Source organism: Athene cunicularia (genome assembly GCF_003259725.1).
Source record: "Athene cunicularia isolate RWA chromosome 2 unlocalized genomic scaffold, athCun1 chr2_part1, whole genome shotgun sequence".
Lineage (NCBI taxonomy): Eukaryota > Metazoa > Chordata > Aves > Strigiformes > Strigidae > Athene > Athene cunicularia.
Genome location: NW_020799095.1, coordinates 77,527,293 through 77,548,552, shown reverse-complemented (window position 1 = coordinate 77,548,552; position 21,260 = coordinate 77,527,293). Strand labels below are relative to the sequence as shown.

At 36.2% G+C, this 21,260-nt stretch overlaps 1 protein-coding gene across 1 annotated transcript in view; it reads left to right on the top strand.

Moving 5' to 3' along the window:
* The window catches only part of ADCY2 (adenylate cyclase 2), a 214,011-nt gene that overhangs the window by 135,590 nt on the left and 57,161 nt on the right, over positions 1 to 21,260 (top strand). The window contains exons 8-14 of the mRNA XM_026841391.1: positions 5,665 to 5,823; positions 6,174 to 6,306; positions 6,636 to 6,812; positions 8,115 to 8,158; positions 10,647 to 10,727; positions 15,583 to 15,652; positions 19,334 to 19,431. Coding sequence (XP_026697192.1) covers positions 5,665 to 5,823; positions 6,174 to 6,306; positions 6,636 to 6,812; positions 8,115 to 8,158; positions 10,647 to 10,727; positions 15,583 to 15,652; positions 19,334 to 19,431 — 762 coding nt within the window. The remainder of the gene's footprint in view (positions 1 to 5,664; positions 5,824 to 6,173; positions 6,307 to 6,635; positions 6,813 to 8,114; positions 8,159 to 10,646; positions 10,728 to 15,582; positions 15,653 to 19,333; positions 19,432 to 21,260) is intronic.

Genomic DNA, 21,260 nt, shown 5'->3' with positions numbered 1-21,260 from the left:
GTGGAGTGATAATGAGCATGTTTACCAAAGTCATTTCTAATGACTTAAAGATTCCTGGGCCGAAAGACTGACTTCCCATGTTGTTAAATAATCAGTTAAATATGCCTGCCTTACTAGAAACCAGGTTTAGTTGCAACTTTGCTGTAATTAATTTTTTAGGTGAGGACCTTCTAAAAAGTTTTGTCAATTAAGACATTAAGGGATTATTGAGAATTCTGTGCTTATCAGCAGTATTTTGGATTTGTCGATTACTGTATTTGTCACTTAATTCTTTCCCGTAATCATTGTACTTGTTCTGTCTGTGAAACAGAGAACAGAACAAGATGTTTGAGAATCCTAATATGATTGCTTTTGAAATAGCAGTTGTATTTCAAGTAACTCTGGTAATAACAGGAGGCTTGATATGACTGTGAAAGAGGAAAAAAAAATGGTTGTATCTGATGGGTTAACACTTGTAAGGCATCTGAGGATACAGTTTTGGCCATATTTGAGAAATTCTCTAGCTTATTATTGATTTGGATCAGTAATGATCAGTACTGATCTCAAAGTAGATTGGGAATGGATTATAGGCAATTTCAGCAATTCTGAAGACAATGGGACTTCAAAGAATTCTTGCAAAAGGGCAGTATTACTTCTCCTCATCCCTTCACCTGACTGCTATCTGAACTCTCAGTTCAGAGTAGAAATAACTCTTCTGTAAACTACCTGCCCTAGATGAGTTCTGCCACCAAAGCTGGACACATTTCAGTATGAGGGTACTTAAATGTAGTTTGGATGTCTGAACACCATGGGTCTTAAACCTGCCTATGCAGAAAATTCAGCTCGGTATTGTAGTTTATTTGTTAAACAAGGGTCTGATTCTGTTAGTTCATTTAGAAAATGTTTTGTGAGGAAAAGGAAATTAAAAAACCTTCCACCTCTTTTTTATTTTCTAGCCAAGGTCAAATAATACATAACTGAAGTTCTTTTCAGCTTTTAGGAGTTAAAATACTGTGAATGATTACTTCTAGCAGTTAATGTTAATGGCACAAATATCTTTCCTGTAGAAAAGCTAAGTTTTCTTTGAATAAAATTACAGTCTATCTAGGTGAGCTACACTTTGCAAAAATTTATGTCATGTGGAGGTCTGGATATTTGATAGTCATCTGTGTGATTTGTTTTTTTAAACAATTGGTCTTTGGTTTTAAAACATGGTATGATCTTCTGTAAGTTTTAGTTCCAATTTTGATGGTTTTGACTAAATCTTATTTACCACTGTCCAGGTAGCAAAGTAAGAAATTACCTCATCTTTGTGAGGTGTATGTGTGGCATGCACCTCATCATGAAGTTATGTCAAACAGTGTTATTTCAATGACTAACTACACAGGCATGCAAAATGATTCCTCTAATCCTTAAATACTGCTCTCATATGTGAGTAATTGTAGTCACAAAAGGGTTTCAGCTTTCAGTTATCTGATCTTCTGATTCGATCCAGGGTAATTACTATATAGGTAGGTTCATTAAACCAATTTGGTTCTTTTCATTTTAAGGCATTCACAGAAAATTTGTAGTATTTGTGGAAATTAGGATTTTGATCTTCTTGCTTTAGGGATCTTTTGTAAAACTAACCTCAGTACAGGAATTAGGCTGCTGCATTTTCTAAAATACTTTTTCTTCATTCAGAAGTGGTTGTACCTTACATTGTAGTACTTGGAGTACTTCTTCTTGCCAAGCATTAAAATCTACAGATTTGGCTGTTTCCTCAGTTGCTTTTTAGATATACTAGAACTTCATTATAATTAAACCAATTGCTTCTCTAACATATTAAGAACTAAAGATAACATCAATTCAGTAGAAAAGTAGGCAAGACTGTCTGTCCCTAAGTTCTGACTTCTCCCTTTGGTTGGCTTAAAAAATGTTGGATTTTTTCCACAGCATTTCAGTGAAAATGAGAGCTTTTTGGTTTGCATTTAAAAAGATCTGTGTGCTGTGTGATAAACGTGAGTTAAAACCATTTGCATATAGTTTCTGGTCAACCCATTGATTTTTTATTTAAGAGAAAAAAAGTCTAGAAGGTTACAGGCTGGTGGAAAAACAATGCTAAGCCCAAGCCATAAATTGCCCTTCATGAAAAACTGGAAGTATAATTTTACACATCATAATGCAGAGCTTTACTTGAGCTCAGAGAGCAATCTGTCAGTTCCTCACACTTCAAAACTTCACAATTTTCTTGGAAAAAACTTTCTGCTCAAGCTGCTATCAAGTATGCTCATTGTTAATGCTGGATGATAAGGTCCTCCTTTGGTAAAGCAGCCTTATAGACTAGAAAATTATTTTTTAGTGGTATAGCACATTCTGATCTGACTTTATTACTGTAGTCCAAATCCACAACGCTCCTGTAGCAGATACCTGATTATCACAGCCTGTTTACATCGCTGTGAGAAGTGAAGAATGTATTCCTCATGTTTGCAAATGCTTTCGAAGTATTATGTGTTGCAGCCTGTAGGTGAAAAAAACCACCCTGATTATTAATCAACTCCGTATTTTGTTGTGTGATTGCTGCATCTTTGTGTGGAAGCATCTCCTGAAATACCTCTGTGGCCTGTAAAACTAGAAGTAGTAATACTCTTGCTGTTGAAAGTGTGTCACTCAGTGTATGTTTAACTCACTGCATCTGAAATAACCTTTTTGTCAGATGTGAGGTTTTGTTATATTCAGTCACTGAGGTGCAAACTCACCCCTGAGTCTGTAAATTACTGAAAAAAAGCAGTTTGCTGCTTAGATTAACAGTTCTGTATAGATTTTACCACCTGAATATGGTTTCAGTTCCAGTTATCTATGAAGAAGAAAGGAGTAATTTTACCAAATTGCCAGGTGATCTATAATACAAAACTTTATTCAGTCTTGTTTCCTAATGATGTGTAGCTCCATTTTGAGCATTTTCACTATGCTACAGATTGCTTCCATCTGAACATGTTAGTAGTCCCTTTGATTAATGGCTTTGCTTCTCTGCTCTATGTTGGAACAAATCCAATGTTTCTTATAGTCTGCAGCCTGCTTGCCTGGGAGCAGGATGGTCACATTATCAAGCCATAGATGCCACTGCGGCCTGTGAGGTTGAGAGCTGGCCATCTTAACTGGATGCTTTAAGGATAGAGCTTATTTTACACATATGTTTGTGTATGAATACATGTGCTGTTTTCCTCCAGCCCAAACTCCACCCCCTTGTCTGTCTCCTGACTTCCTAATTTACATGTTGTTTAGCCATAGATTCTCAAAGTCTGTCTTTGATTTGGTAGCTGGAAATGAGTTCCATTTCAGAGAAAAGTGAAAGAAACTGCTGGATGAGGTGGTTGTACCAACTGGAAAGCTAGATATAAAATAAAATAATTTTTTAGGTATAATTTCATTCCTGCAAGTCTGATCCAAAAGGGAACTATGCTTTTAAAACTGGAAATTTTCCAGGGACTAAATGTTCAAGGCTCACTGAGTGTGTGAAAGTGTGTAAAATGGGACTAGGTGAATCTTAGATACATAAATCCAGAATTACCGATGAATAAAACTCAGGTGGACAGAGCAGATGCTTTCCTAATGACCTGAGCTCTTGCTTGTGTGTAGTAAAGTTTCTATGACTACGTGCAACCTAACCATGCTGGTGAAATACAGAATCCTTACAAATTCAAATTTCAGACTGCAGTAGGAAAAGTGTAGTCTTTATGAGTATTTTGACTGCCCAGCCAAGATGGGTACACAGACTGTGGTGTGCTGTGGGAACAGAAAATGAAATGGTGGGAAGTTTCAGGTGTAGGTAAGGCAAGTATCCTATGGAGATGTGATGGACTACATTCTTAGATTCAGTGCCTGCATTGTCATAGCATTTGTTCAGGGAGCACAGGAGAGAAGTAGTAGTAAACCTTAATTTCATCCAGAGTAACACTTCTAATTTCAAAATCTTCTGTGGTTTCTTTAATTTGTGAGACAGAAGAGAAGATTCAGTTCTGGAACATATTCTACTTATTCCCCTCCTTAACTCCTGAGAGCTTATTATAAAGCAGACTTTATGGCTTGCTTTGCAGAATATGGCAGAGCAGCCTTTCAACAAGCACTTCTAGATAAATGTTCCTCTTCCACTTTGCCCAGTTTTGAAAAACATGTTGTTGTTTTCTTTTGTTTTTTTTTTTCCCATAGTGTTAAGCTTGTGTCATATTCCTTGTGCAGAGCAAAATGGGGTTTATCATTTGCTGACTGTTTGCAAAGATCATTTACAAGCAGTTCATTTTCAAGTGTGTCAGGTACACAAGAGCAGTGTAAAATGGCAAAGTGAAAAGAGATACCAATAAACACTTGATAGAGACTGAAGAAATTAAAGAACTTAATTCTCTTTTTAATAATTTCGAAACACAGTTTAACAAAATACTTTCAGTCATGCTCCTTTTATTTTCATTTCCCGGAATAAGAACACTTGAGAAATACTGCTTAAATGTAGGATTTCCCATATCAAATTAAGCCTGTTAAGTTCTATGTTCCCTTTCCAATTAAAAAAAAAAAAAAAAAGGGAAAAAAAAAAAGAAAATAAACATCCAGTTAGTTTTGTAATTCAGAAGGTACAGAGCTAATGATTTTCATCAAAACTGAAGATGTGGCTAGAACTATGAATCTGACTCATATACAGGAGCCATTTGGGTTTCTTTTTCTATAGTTGTTCCTTCCATCAGAACCCTGAATTCCTTCAAGATAAATGCATGTACGTGTTCCTTATTACTGGTTCGTTTTGGTCCACATGACTTGGGGCTTAAACACATAAATACAGTTAAGTTACAATCTTCCCATTTCTTAGAAATGTATAAGCCTGTAGATGTCTGAATTAATTGTATAACTCTTTACATATGTAGTTAGGTACTCATGACATATGTCTGAAAATGTTGTGGTTGTTTGACTTAAGTAAGCCACCTGTGATACAGAAGAGCTTCTTCTGGAAGGATTCATGCCTATCTTACACATACAGCTTTTCTGAGATTTGGGTTGGGGTGAACAGATACTTCATCTCTGTCTAAAGTCATTGGAAAGGCCAAAGGTTTAGATGTGGTTTGGACAGTGAGGGTGGCTTCTCATTCTTTATATAATAGTCAAGTGGGTACAGCATTCACCAAGCACGTAAAGGCTGTTGAGTCTATGTTCTCCACAACCTGAATGGCACTGACCTCATATCCCCAAAAAGTGTACGAGTCATCAGCCTGTAGAATATCCTGAGGTGCTGCGTTTTTCATCATTCCTCTCATATAACAGATATGAGAAAGTGTCCAATGTAGATATTAGGGTCTTCAGATAGAAGGGTGCTTAACAGTAGTTCCAGATCTCCAAAAGCTGCCTGTAGGACAAAAATAGTCCCTAGGTTTTACCATGAGGCCAAACATCACCACTACTTAGTTCAGCCCTCCCAAATAATTTCAGATAAGTATAAAAGAAGGGAATTCAGACATGGACTTAAGATTTAGTATTTACTACAAATAGTTGCAAATAATGATAATAGGAAAGGTAATATATAGAAATAATCCTAGCATAAAAAAATTGATGCAATGTTAAAAAAATAAATGTCACTGTTTTTACTGCCAGTTTGATGGGCAGATTAAAAGAAAACAGAGGCCCTATTATGTATATTAATACCTGTTTTCTTCTCAACTACAGGAAAGTGAGAGACGCAACTGGAGTTGATATTAATATGCGTGTAGGAGTGCACTCTGGAAATGTGCTTTGTGGTGTTATTGGGCTACAGAAGTGGCAGTACGATGTGTGGTCACATGATGTAACTCTGGCAAATCATATGGAAGCTGGAGGAGTCCCAGGGTAAGAGTGAACTCTGTTAACATTTGGACTCGTGGAGAAATGCATAGGTACCATGTCTTCAGCCATCAGCTTTCATGGAGAAGCTTGAACTAATTCTTAGTGCTTTCTTTAGGGAAAAAAAACAACAGGCAGTCAGTATTTCCTGTGATTTAAGAAGTATTTTTTGTGCGTGGAAATCTTTAGATTTATGCCCATTAGAACTTCTAAAAATGAGATTAGATGGACTGTAAATGAAGTAAGCAGTGTATAAAAAGTATATCCAAAAGCTAGTAAAAAAGCTTGATCGGGTTCAAATTATGCTTTGATTGGTATTTGTGATTCTGTCATTCTTTTAAAATATATAATTTCAGCCGTGTTCACATCACCTCAGTCACCTTGGCACATTTGAATGGAGCTTACAAAGTGGAAGATGGGGATGGAGATGTGAGGGACCCATATCTGAAAGAGCATAATGTTAAGACTTACTTTGTAATCAATCCTAAGGTTAGTAGCACTTTTATTTTGTGGCCAGTCATAGTTATTTTTGAGCAGGACCACTAATCTCTTTATTGAATAATTCACTACCATAAGATATTGATCAGAGCTATTACTGATGCCTACAAATACACAATGTTTGCATTTCGAATCTTTCCCGCTCTTCAGAAATAAGTCTCTGATATTTCCCAGCAATATCATTAAGAATTGCAGGTTCTTAGCATCTCTCCATTTTTAAGTTCCTAAGCATGCAGATATATGATACCAGATGATGCATAACTGATTCAAAAGATAATGAACACAAAGGCTGATATCACCTTTTATTCTCTGTCACCCAGGGAGAGAAGCGAAGCCCTCAGCACCACATTAGACCTCGACATACTCTTGATGGAGCCAAAATGAGAGCTTCTGTCCGCATGACCCGATATCTGGAATCCTGGGGAGCAGCCAAGCCATTTGCACACTTGCATCACAGGGACAGCATGACCACCGAAAACGGCAAGATTAGCACAACAGTAGGGGCCTACTTATGTCATTTCATACAATTTAGCAATATTTGAAAGGAAAGGGGTGCTCACTGCTATATACCTGGTTATTTCTGATAGAAGAATATGAAGTTGGTGGGAGCTCTTCCACTTGCATGTGAGCTTTGTATTAGATTCTAAGGAGCCATGTCTTGCTATAAATGCATCTCTGAATTATAAGGAGTCTAAATGTACTTACTAAAATGCACAGTTTGACCCTGAGCTTGAGCCCCAGTCCCAGCATGTAGAGTGGCTGCTGTTCACCTTGTGGAAAGACATTTTGAACATAAAGCCAGAGCACGACACCTTTGGGAAAGAACGATTTTGATACAGAGAGATTCCCTGAGATTTATTGGCTATTTAGCCACCTTCTCCATTTGGAACAATGCCAAACCTGGAGCAAAGGCTGTGAAGTTAGAATATCCCTGGGGTACCTGGAGTGGACTTTATTAGAAGAGTTCTCTGCAAACCAAATCTATAGTCACTGTAACATCTACCTTTTGAAGGTGCACTGACCGCTCATCAGTTATGGCCGATGGCCAGAGTTTCACAGTACTGTAGTACAATGTTACATCTCTTACACTGAACAGAAAAAGACTTCTTTTCAATTATGCTAACACTATTTTACGGCCATCACTAAAACGCTGTCAGTCCACAGCTGGTACATTGCATTATCTTCGACTTCTAAAAAGGGCAAACATAACGGTAAATTCTAATGGTCTTCAACACTGGCATTCAGTTTTGTTCCTGTTACATAGGATTGAGCCACATAACCCATCTTGTTCCATAAATACAGTGCATCAGAATGTGGATCGTGATATGTTCATTACAGAAAGTACCCAGCCATCACTATTAATCTCAAAATAAATGTGGCTGTGATGGCTGCTGTTGCTTATCAATAAAAAATAATTACCACTGCTTATATTTGGCCACTCAGACCTGTTTTTTTCAAAAGCACTTAACACTGCTTTTTGCTGAAGCTGGCAGGAGTTTCAGCTGCATTAAAACAGTGGTGACTTTGAAGCAGTGACTTTCTAGTAAAGCAAAACATTCTTTGATTCAGACTGTTGTATTAGTTATTTAGTGTTTATAAGATTAGATCAGTTTGTCTCCAGGTCACTCCATCTTTACTCTTGGCTGGATATTTCTATTAGACAATATTAATCTAATGCTAAAAGTATTTGTATTGGAATCTTTTCTCATTATTTGACCCTGTTTTCAACACTATTTTTAAAGCAAGTTGATGTTGTCAAAGTCTATTATAGTTCATAGGTATTCTCTTTTGGTTTTTAGGATGTTCCCATGGGGCAATATCATTTTCAGCGTTGCAGAGAGAGGTAAATTAATTTTTAAAAATAATTTATATAAAGTCCATATAAATACATATACATTCATATGCATTAATATATATAAGGCATGCTTTCAAATATTAAGGGACATTCCTCACCCAGACTGTATTTTCAGCTGATACCTCTTACACAGAGAAGGGCTATTGAAAGAGATTTGGCAGACATGTTACGTATGAACTGCAAATACACTTCCTGCTAACAAACTGCATTGTTCTGAGTTAGTACCTTGATGGGCTACTATTCCTTTCTCCTAACAACCCAATTACTCTATCAGTGGGGAGGAAATCATATGCAGAAAAATTGAGAGTAGGCACAGAGAGGTAAGAAAAGAGAAGATAGAATGGACTGTTAATAATTTGTTACAACAGCTAATAAGACATACCAAAATACGTATTTTGTTAATTGCTTTATACTTTCATTGCATTTTATTATTTCCAAGTCTGTAGTATGCTTGCAGTAGTAAACATTCTTAAGGTATTTTGTGGTCTTCCTGTAGTGTTCCTGCTACACAAAATGTTTTCAAAATCACAATAGCTTTAATTTTTTGTTCTCCTGTCACAAACCTGGAATGGTTAATTTTTACTTTTATGACTTGGTAACACTTCAGATCATGTCTTTCTTACAAAATTATAAGTAACATTACAAATATCATAAAATCATTTGAAAGAGCCCTTTAAAAATTAGTATTTTTATTGTCTTTGGTTATGCAAACAAGTCATTCTATCTGTTCCTTCCCTATCTTTCTGCTTGGTAAATGTCTCCTCAACAAATCACAGGATACTGGAGAGCTATGCAATTACCTAAATTCCAGACGATGAACAAGTTTTGACTGAATATGCATGATATTAATAAAAACAGTCTCTGTTTTTAAAACTTAGCATTTACATTTGTATGTCAAAAGGACTTTTGTCAGCTTTATGGTAAAAAGAAAGATCATTGGACTCTGGTATTTGCAAATAATCAATTCATTAAGATTCTGAAATGTTCTTGCTTTTGTGTTTCTAAATGCCACTCAAAAATAGATCTAAAAGGTACAAATGTTACCATGTGTCTTGATACCATATTACGGAAGGAGTTTCTAGAAACCCTTACTGGAGTCTCATGTCCATAGTGAGGTATATAACTAGGATTCTAGATAACCCAGTTAGTCATTCCCACAGGCGAGAGCTGAAATGATAATAAGCACTTTGAAAATCAGTATTTTATTAGAATATGAAAATGTGGGGTTTGAAGGCTGACTGTAGACTTACGTTTGTGTCACTCAACTCTTATCTAGTTCCATGAGAGTCTTATGTTGTTAGGGATCTGCCAAGAGGATTAAGTGTGATTAGATAATGTCTCCTTCTCTATCTAGTTATTTCTTCTAGGCAAATTGTTTCATATGGAAAAATAAGTTGTAAACACTTTCTTACCTAAATTCTATATCGCTGAATAAGCATGAAATCAGTTGGGTTGTTTAAAGTTACTGTAAATAGACTAAGATAATTTCTGAATGAATTTGAATTCTGCAACAGGTTATCAGTTTTGGGGAAATAACCCAAAAACTTGATGTTAAAGAAAATCTTTTTTACCTTTGACATGACTCAATTTGTAGGTTAAGAAAATTTTGGTAAGCTAAGGGTCAAATTTCAAATCTGACTGTTGACTTCTTACAAAACACTAAGTTCACGTTGGATTTAAGTTTTCAAGAGGCAAAGACATAATCTTGCAATATTTGAAATATTTAATTTTTAAGGAGAGTACAACTGCTGAAAGGACTGAGGATGTTTGCAGTAGCATACATTAGCAAAGACAAACCCATTCTGCTGATCGTCTATTGGGCTCATGCTGAGTCCAGTGAAAAGATTTTTTTTCTCATTGCAATTGTGTTATAAGTTATATATAAAGGAATATGACATATCTTTGAAACTAATTTGGGACGTGGTGCTCAGTTTTCTTTTTAAACATAATAAAGTATTTCCAAGAAAAGAAGAGTTAGTAGGCTTTCGGTAGAGAATACTCATTATGCCTCAGTGCACTAGCACATTATTGCTTATCCTACAATTCTGATGAGGATTTTTTTTTTAAATAACGACAAGAAATAGGAATGTTTTATTAATTTGAGCATATTCCTATTCTTTTTCATGAATTCATAACGCTGTGGAAGACTTTCCTTCAACCAGAATTTGTTGATCTCTCTTGGTTTGTTTTTTTTAAATGAAATGTTTTCTTGTGTTTGTTTTTAAAGTGCTCCCTAATAGCTAAACTCTAGATTTTGTTTGTGTGTGTTGTGTGTGAGACTCTGTAGTTTATGCTGGTTTTGTTGAGAGCTTATTATGAGGCTCAGTGTGCCTGAAACCTATAGCTGGTATTGCAGCATAAATGTTAAAAAAATGCTATTATCCTCGCAAGTTTATGCCAGTGATCACCCCATTGTTTAAAGTTTATTAAAAATGTAATGATTTTCCAAAGTAACCTCCCACATTTTTCATTTCAGAACAAAATCACAGAAAAGAAGGTTTGAGGAGGAACTGAATGAGAGGATGATCCAGGCCATTGATGGCATCAATGCTCAAAAGTATGTTTTTATCCTCTGTTGTCTCCTTCCTTCAACTTTGACATAAATCTGCAACAGAGAGTAGTGTTTATTATTTCTAGCTCACACATGCACACAGAAATCTGAAAACAGCAAAGGTGTCACAAATACTGGCATAGGAGACTCTGCACATTGTGAAGATAGGCTGTACAGTAACATTTTCTACTACATGGGATAAGACAGTGCCTGTGAACGTGATGTGGCAGAAGTTTGGGCTCATCTTGATCTTCATGGCAAATGAATTTTTGCTCTGTAACTGTTCGCATCTGTACACTCATAGCTGTAACTCTACAGAATGATCTCATCTGAGAGCAGAGAAGTAAGACACAAGAAATATCTGGCTCGGGAATCAGAATGATGTGAAAACTGGTGCTTCACAATTGTCACAGAAACATCTCAGAATTAGAAACTTTCCCTAAAATCATAGTTTAATATCTCTTTGTTTCAGCTGGTTGGTTGATTTCTTACAGAAGGCTAAGCTTGATGACATATTGAAATTGTTGGGGGAGGCAACATGGCGTGTATTTTTTCTGTGTCCCAGGAAGAGCTGGAGGCGGTATTGATGTTCACCGTTTGCTGGTGAAAAGATAAGACTGTGAGAAAAGTCAATACCAGTCCAAAATATGTGTTCAGGTTTCTTATATTTATCTGATTAAATAAGGGAATTGCCCTTCAAAAATGTGGACAATAATTGCGATGAATTACATGTTTTCCCCCCTGCTTCTGTTACTCAGAATCTTATTCAGCTGAATATTACACCTAATTATTAAATGCTCATATGTCACATTCATTTTTTTGCATCTGGTGGTTCTATTAAAAGGTAGTTGGCTTTAGGAAAATATTTTTCAGTAATTATTTTTAGAAAAGAGTGTTGATAGTTATAGGTCATACAAAGAATACAGTGAAAGAGGGTAGGTCATATGATAGGGAAAGTCTTTTGATACTAGACTTGCCTAAAACAGTGATATAAATTTTGGCAGTTTTTATCTTCAGGTACACTTGCTCTGGTAAGTGGATTGTAAAAATGATGGTTTGATGTCAGAAGTAAAGCATCTGTATGAATGCATTAAATTAAAGTATTGGTATGAACATACTCTATGTTGTTTTATCTCAGATTATCCTTGTCTTATCTATTTAGTGCATAAAATTCAGAGAAACTTGGGGATAAAAGATGTTTGTATGACAAAAAAAAAGTTTCTGAAAAAGTTTCGGTGCATTTAGTAAATTACATAGGGAATTGCAGAAAGATAAGGATTGATCTTATATATCAGAGAGGCTGAATGCCACCCTCCAAAACTAGATTCTCTACCAATCCCTCTATTTATTTGCTGAATGAATCACTTAAAAGGTATTATTGAATTGGGTACCTGAGAATAAATCGTCAAAAGTGCCATTTCCCCAAATGGAAAGTTAATTCAATAATATTTTAACTATGTGAATGCTAAGCACTCAGAAAAATTAGATAAAAGATTTCCTACATTTAGGCTACAAAACTAGTCATGGTTTTGTTCTCTTTATGTGGGGTTTTTGCGCCTCAATTTTTTTGGCTGTAAAATGAAAATAACACTATCAACTAATCTAACAGAGTGGTTGTGGAGATAAATCTTTTGCTTTTGTGAATCAAGAAGCAAACTTTCACTAAAATCAATTGAAAAATGGTCTTTCTAAATGTTTTTAAGTGTAAAGTTTGGATTGTATAGCAAATAGGTCTATAACTAAATGAAGAAAATTTAAAAAACATTATTGTGCATAAAATATGGTATTAAAATTAACATTCTTTTACCCTTTTGAATTGGAAAGTTGCATGAAAATAATTCAAAAGTGAACATTTTTTTTTTACAGAGCCATTGTTTCTTCCACCTGGAGCTGTCAGTATGGTCTGACTTTTTCATCCCCATCATGGTTCTTTGCCATGTGTCATTCTTCAAAAAAAGTAATGGGTTGCAAGCAATTGATCGTAATATGTGGGTCTTTGGACATTACATGTCCAGGTGTTTAACAGCCAGTAACAGGAAGATAAGGGAATCTAGAGTATGGATCTTAGTCCAAGACAAAGCTGTAGTTCAAATGAATCACTGTTTTTACACAGTGTAAAACAGTGCAGTGCCTATTGAAATAGTACCACAGGTTTTTAAAGCACTGTAACATTTTCTCTGGGCTTCCTCGCTCACTGCTCTCCTGCTGGTTCCCAAGCTAGCTTAGCTATGTTTCTGCAAAATTGCCAAGTGCCACATGTACACACTGTCAGTAACTTGGAGTGTCTGGGTTCAAGTCCTTCTTCTGGAATGCAAATGAAATTGTGGCATCTAAAAAATAGCCCGCTGGCTTCATAGCATGGTTCAGAGTAGTAGATTTAGTTGGCAAAGCTCCTTGCAAAGTTACATGAGGAAGGTTATGACCAGCTTATTCATCATTATTCTGTTGGAGTGCTTACATTAAAAGATATATAAATACAGATTTAAAAGAGTGAGTGAGGAACAAAGAGCTTCTGTCTCTCAGCTGAGTGCCTTAGACATTAGGATGTAACATCATACACTCTCCACATTTCTTTTCCCCATGCCTTGAACAAAGTATTCCTGGCTGAAAAGTGCCAGTCCTGTACAGGAGACAAATGAGTAGCCCTAGCTATCCCACCGGCAACCTGGGGCATTAGAGACTTCTGTAGGACATGTAATGGATGGATAACAATCTGCTAGCTAAATACATACCTACAGAGGGAGCTAAAGTTGTTTGCCCTTAGATAAGTAGGTTACTATGTTAAAGGGATACACTTGCTTTCCTCTCTTTTTTCTTTAAGTCATGGTGGCTGCTGTGTTCTGTGCAGAATTCCTTGCTGTACATTGCAAATCAGTACAAGCCCTAGCAAACCACACACCTCTGCAGATGCAGGCAGAATTCAACTGTTTGTCGCTGTTGTTCCCTGAATTGCAAGAGAATTTAAACAGAAATTTGGTACCTAGCTTCCCAGGAGGCCTATACTCTCATGGATACTTGTGTAAATTTTAGGCTCATCGGGGAGTCAGGCTGTAGGCAGAATTTTTCAGGCCTTATCTGTGTGTCAAAGTGATGTGACTTTGTGCTCCCTCTTCTGTACTTACTCTGCACTCCCATTTGTCTGTGTTATACTGTTTCCCTCATCTCAGACCTCTCGGCACCTGCTACCTAACACCAGTATAGTTTCTCCTGAGCTTTAAAGTAGAACTAAAAACTCCTGAAAATGTGAGCTTGTAATATGGTGTATTGAGGCAGCATTTGGTCTAAATGGCACTACTGACTTCACATGCAATCATGTGTGTACAGACCAAATTAGGCCTTTGGGAGCAGATCTACAGACAGAAATTTTTATCAGTGTGGTAATGGTAATTAAGTCATTCCGCCTGCCAGACACCATAAGAAGAAACAGGGAAGTTAGTTAAAAATTTGAAGAAGAGGGTTACTTTTTGTTCAATTTTTATAACCAAATTGTAAAAGAGTGGCATTTAATTTTCACAATTTACCAAAAATGTTCCACAAACTGAATGCTTTCTCCAGTAGATTACAGCTGGAGCCAACCAAAATCATGTGATATGTACACCAACCTATCATATCTGTTTCTTCTCAGAATCCTGACTGTGATCAGATGCAGATCTGAGCCATTGCAGTGCAATCTGGGAAATATATTTTTGAATTCAAGATACCTAGAACTGAATATGTTTTCAGCTCTTTTTTTGTAATGCTACTGATAGCACAGGAACAGGTACAGTCTCCCAGGCAAGGGAACAAATATTTTAGATTTCACAAATCAAAGTTAATAGCTTATACTCCCCTCTGTCCACTCCTGTTCTCCCAGGACCTTAATTTAGGATACATTCCATAGTGGTTCATTGCTGCTACTTACTTGCATTGCAGCCTGTCTGTTGAGACATTTCCTTTATTTAGAAGTCATTAGCTACACTACTAGCTTAGAGCCTAATTTAAAGTTATTGCTGGAAAGGTTTCAAAAAAGTCTCAAGCCCTGCTATTAACTGTTAAAGCTCAAATATTGCATGTTCACAGAAGTAGTCTGCTTAAATATTTTTTTCAAATTTGTGTAGTCCTCTTGAGGTCTAACTAACCCTCTTGAAATTCAAATAATCCTGTTTCTTTTCAAGTGTCCATTAAAATAAATATAGACTTTCATATGAGAACAATACCATTTTGTAAAAGTTATGTCAAGCTTTTGTCAAGATTCACTCCTTTTAATATAGATTTGTCGTTTCAATGCAACTGCTTATTCTATTTGTATTTCTCATCTTTAAGCAGGGAAGAAGTTTTTATAATTAGTAAAAAGATCAAAATCTACCTCTAGAGTACAGGGTTATGGTCAAGAAACCAATACAGCTCACAGACAGAATCACTACACTTCTTTTGGTAAAATTTTTTACATTTTCATTTGGAATAGGGATTTGTAATTTACCTGCCACTCTTGCGTATCGTAACAGTACCTTCTGAAGGATATTTTTATCTCAAGATTCTCTTGCGCACTGGGTATATACTACAGTATTTTGGACATGACTGGAATATCAGTGTTAGAATTACATCATATAAATCTCTCCCTTGATTGTCCTTAGGAATGATCCACAGAAAAAAATGGTTCATCTGAGCTTTTTTTTCATGTGTGCTTTAGCAATAGATGTCAAAAGGGAGAGCAGATTTGTAGTTCCTGCTTTTACTGTCAGTGCAATTCACCATATACATTGCAATACACAAGAACTTTCTTTATTCAAAGTTATTTTCTTATTTTACTGCATTTCAGTAACAAACAAAGACAGGACTACTTTATTCTTATGTCACTTAGAATGTTTCTTTTCTCTTCTAGGCAGTGGCTTAAATCTGAAGACATTCAAAGAATATCACTTCTTTTCTATAATAAGACTCTGGAAAAAGAAGTAAGTTATTTTCACTGCAAATTCATGGTTGATTTGTTCTTTGCCTCATCTTAAGTGAGACTTGTATCCCTTGCTATTATAACACAGAGTCGTGGCCACAGCATGTGTACCACAGGGCGAAGTGCTCAAACCTTACAATAATATTTTAGCTTATGTACAGAAAAAATATTATTAATGTGATGTCTGAGACTGCTTTCCTGTTTGTAGGGCTCTGCAGTTCACTTGAATTTCTTGACATTTTCACTGTCTTGCAGAAGTGAGAGGAGGTTTGATAGTCCAAATTTGATGCAACTGGAGCAAAGAATTCCTAAGTTCCATCACCTGCATCCTCAAAAGGCATTTATCCAACCCCTCTGTTTTGCTTTTTTTTTCTTTTGCCATGTTTCAAAGACTCCACATGTATTAATGATAGTCTTGTAATGATATCAGTTGCTCATCAGTTTTCTCTATACGTACTTGATGCTCAGTCATTCCAAGGAAACAATACTATAAATGTCTTTTAAGAAAAATGCTTAGCTGTCTTGTATGCAAGACACTAAATATTCTCCTGACTACTAGGTGTGGTAAAACACCTTTGAGACACGTGCATACAGATGGAGTAAATGATATTTTTTCTGGTTCTTGGAGTAATGATCAGAATGAAAGATTCCTCCCTTTTAGGTGACTGTCAAGACCACTAGCCTAGAAAGTTAAGCTTTCTTTTTTGGTTTATGGCCTTGTAGAGCTTGAATGTATTTCTACATACTGACAGACCTTCAGCAGGAAGACTGGAGAGTTGCCTCTTTCTGCTTTCTCATAAGCATAAGGCAGCTGATAGCTGAGTGGTTATACTGTCCTTCAGGGAAGTCAGAGGGATGACTGGATGTATATGGCTGTATGAATGAGTTAACCTGATGAGAATAGGGTAGAGGAAGTACTGCCATACTTTGTCCATGCTGTTCAGTGTAAGTGCAAGTATCCTCTGGGTCCCATGCGGTGCTCAAATACGTATTTAATATCTTTCAGTTCAAAGCATCTGAAATAATTTTTGGCTTCTTTCACAGCTCAGCAGAATAGTGTTATTATGAACAGCTGCCAAATGGTTGTGTTGTATGCCCTTGGCAATGCATTAGGGTGAAAAAAGTTTCAAGACTTGCTGAGACTATTTGTAAGATGGCTAGGAGAGAAGAAGCTAGACCTGGTCCATACTGTTTGAAGGGTATACTGAGTGGATCAAAGGTGTGCCTAGGAGCACATTCAGATTTTGATTTGGGTAGTACTAATTGATAAATTCTAGAAAAGAACTTGAGAGAAAACCATCATATTGTGCACTTAGGACAATCAGAGAATCAGGACTTGGGAGAAAATCAGGGAGCTGAGTTATTTGGCTGTGCAGACTCTCCCTGTAGGAGTGTAAAAGAACTAATTGTTCCTTTCAGATATGGCTTTTTAATATCTTACTTCACTGCCTTTTAATGACTCAGCAGTCCAATCTTGACTTTGAAGAACTTAGTAAGAACCTTGGTTTTGATTTAAACAGGAAGTTTTCAGGCCCTGTAGGACCTGAAAGTACAGCAAGGTAATAAAGCAAAATAATTATTTAATCTAAGGAGTGAGTTGCCTGACTTCATTGGGAAATGTCTGGAGAAGCATGAAACACTAAAATTCATTTACAAGTGAGCTGGAATTTTTTGAAATTTTAACAGCAGCTTAAAGTCCAAAGCTGTTGGACAAGACCACTAAGAAACAACAAACATGTTCAAGAGGTGGAAGAACAAAACTTACTGCAAACATACCCATCAAGCAAAGTCATTATTTGTGCCTTGAAATTCAGTTAGATATCTGATAAAAATTGCTTTTAATTTGTCATACAATTCAAAAGTGAAAAAAAGCTGTTGAGTTGCTAAATTAAATTTCTACATGTTCAAGTAAACTTTGGCATATCAGCTTCAAGGGCAGAACTTGTCACTAAGCACAAAGACACAGCTGTGTGCTTGCAGTTAGAGAGCACAGCTCATCCACTTTCCATTTTATGAAGTTTGCATTTTGAGGAATTTGTGAAAATAATGTTTGGTACAGTTTCTTCTAATAATCAAATCTTAAACTCTTACCCTTTGAATAAACCTCCAATAGGGTAAGTAACTTTAATAGGCCCAATGCTTAGGTCATTTTTCTTTGAGTACTTAGTTGGTTTCAATCTAGACATATCTATCTCAAATAGCAGAACAACTCTGATAAATATTTCATTGCTTAATTCTTATGTCTCTAGACAGGCTAATTAGAGATTCATAACTAGATATTTTTTATGACAAAACAGATCAAATTGACTCTCTCCTAAGAATATCAAGTGTTTAGTAGTATCAGTGGACATGTGAGGCCTTTTAACACAGACATAAAATATTTTAATTGGAGTAATATCGCCTTAGTAAATATGAATATGATTGCTAGCTATGCTTCTAGAAATACAACTTTTCACAGCATCACAGAATTGTCTAGGTTGAAAAAGACGTTGAAGATCATCCAGTCCAACCATCAACCCAACATTAGCAGTTCCCAACTACACCAGATCCCTCAGCACTAAGTTGACCCTACTCTTAAACACCTCCAGGGATGGGGACTCCACCACCTCCCTGGGCAGCCCATTCCAACACCTAACAACCCCTTCTGTAAAGAAATGATTCCTAATATCCAGTCTAAACCTTCCCTGGCACAATTTGAGGCCATTCCCTCTTGTCCTATCATTTGTTACTTGGTTAAAGAGACTCATCCCCAGCTCTCTGCACCCTCCTTTCAGGTAGCTGTAGAGGGCGATGAGGTCTCCCCTCAGCCTCCTCTTCTCCAGACTAAACACCCCCAGTTCCCTCAGCCGCTCCCCGTACGACCTGTGCTCCAGACCCTGCACCAGCTCCGTTGCCCTTCTCTGGACACGCTCGAGTCATTCCATGTCCTTTTTGTAGTGAGGGGCCCAAAACTGAACACAGGAATCGAGGGGCGGCCTCACCAGTGCCGAGTACAGGGGTCAGATCCCTTCCCTGTCCCTGCTGGCCACGCTATTGCTGACACAAGCCAGGATGCCATTGGCCTTCTTGGCCCCCTGGGCACACTGCTGGCTCCTGTCCAGCCGGCTGTCAGTCAACACCCCCAGGTCCCTCTCTGACTGGCAGCTCTCCAGCCACTCTTCCCCAAGCCTGTAGCGCTGCTGGAGGTTGTTGTGGCCGAAGTCTGTAGCATAGTTCACACTTTGCTGCTTTGTGTGCTCAGAAGTTTCCTGTCTAAGTTACTGTTACTTTTTTTTATAGCTGTTTCAGCCCATTCTTTATTTATTAATATTTGGAAATCAGTTTGGGGAATGAGTGATTAAAAAACTTGGAATCGACTAAGATGACTAAAAATATTTTTTTAAATGCTTTTACTTTTTAAAATTAAACTTTTTATGATAAATTTGGGATAGTTCTGTTCTGCAGAGGAACAGAGCAAAACTGTTCAACATGGCTACTTAACCTGTTCTTCACGAAGTAAAAGGATTCAATACGATGCCTGTTAATCCCTAGCTTTATCTGAGTGGAAGTCATTGAACAACAGGAAATTTACTGTTTCTAAAGACTGCCTATACATATCTGCATCTTTAAGCTAAAATTTCAGTTGAGTGATATTTTATTGCTTTGGAAATTGTGTTTTAACATTTGGGTTTTTTTCTTCTAGTATCGAGCAACTACTCTGCCTGCATTTAAGTATTATGTGACTTGTGCCTGTCTCATATTCTTCTGCATTTTTGTTGTGCAGATTCTGGTATTGCCAAAGTAAGTGGTATTTAATGCATACTCATTCCTATATATATTTTCTCATTAATGTAAAAGAAAAATGAATAAGTAGAAAAATTTTGTAATTGTCAGATTGAAGAGGTCAATTCATGGCTATGAAATTCAACAGAGGAGATTGAAGATTTCAACCCATTTTCAAAGTTTTGTTTATTTCTGTTTAAATACTGTCAATAGCATGGTGCCAAGCATTGTTATCAATTCTTCATTCATTTTGTTTTTATCTTTGCATTTAAAAATGTTTGATGATGACAGGAATGATATTTATAGGTGTAAAAAAAGGTAACATAACCTATAAGTCTGTGCAACTATAATTATGTGTGACAATTGGACATTGAAGTGTGACAAAATGGATTCAAGAATTGAGACTGTAATTATTTAACATATTACTGTTATATTTAACAGTATTACATATATTTAACATATTACTGGGATAATACTACTCTATTCAGCATGCCAACAGAGCATTAATATTCATAAAATGTCTCTAAAATTATTTTCAAAATATTATAATTGCTGGAATAATTATTTTTATCAGAATTCATATGTCATGAACTAATTCATATTTGTGCATATAAATCAACTATTTTTTCTATCTGTGCATATTCTAGAAAGACTGAGAAAACTCCAAGACAATTCCAATAAGGAATATTTTTTTAGACTTCTTAAAATGAGATTTTGTTGTTTGTTTACATAGTGGAAAGTTGATATTTGTTTTACAGCAATAGTTTCCAAAGCCAAGTCTGTATATTCCCTGTGATACAATATATCTTCACTCACAGTTTTTTCTCCAGTGCAGTGCTTTCAGGAGTAATATTTATAACCTCTGTTGATTGATTTGTCTTGTGCTGTAGTACTTACAGTTTAATTCAAAGCCAGAAGGAACCATTAGGTCATTATAAATTGACTTTCCATACTGCAGACTTGTTTTATAACATGTATAAAGTTTTATGGACTTCTACAGCATTTTCTTTGCAAAGGGTTTCCCAACTAGTTTCTAACAGAAGACACAAGCCACAAAGGTAGACTATTTCAGGAGTTCAGCAGTATCCTGCACATGATTCACTCTGAGTTTAGGCATTAATCTTGCAAAACATGAAATTAAGATACATGATTGGTTTTATTTGTCATTTTGCAAAATGAGTATATCTTAAAAAGTCATATGTATTTTGATTAGTACAGGAAATAATTCAGGGAAATTCATGGTTTATGATATACCAAAACCCAAACTCGGATCTAACTTGTCCCTTACAGCAGTATGATATATGAATCTGGTTTTATGTTTTGGTTTCATTCATGGAAATTAATCCAGATTTATCACCTATCATACATGCAGTAAGATGCTCATTTGGCTATATCCTTATTATGTCTCTTAAACCAGTTGTGTAGCTCATTAAAATAGATCAGGTACTTAAAATTAGTGAGCTTTTGGGAATTGTTGAGGAAAGTGTCCTCCAACTTATAAAAGTATATGCTGGTATTACATGATCTCCTTCTAAAATCCAAGCAAAGGGTACATATGATTTATCATTTTCATTACCAACATGTAAATTATCTGTTGATCCTTTTATAGGGCTGCATATTAAATTGTAGAAGCAAGAGTGTAGAATCAGGTATTACCAACATGAGTGGTATTCAGCTTCAGGGGATCTGTGGATTAATTTAAGAGATGCAAAAATGGAAGACAAAGGCAAAGTATTATACGATCATCTGCATCATTTCTGGAAAACTGGGAGCATTGGAAATTAAAAGAAAAAGTTGAAAAATCACCAGTGTATGTAGTCATCACAAATGTAGCTTAAGTTGAACAT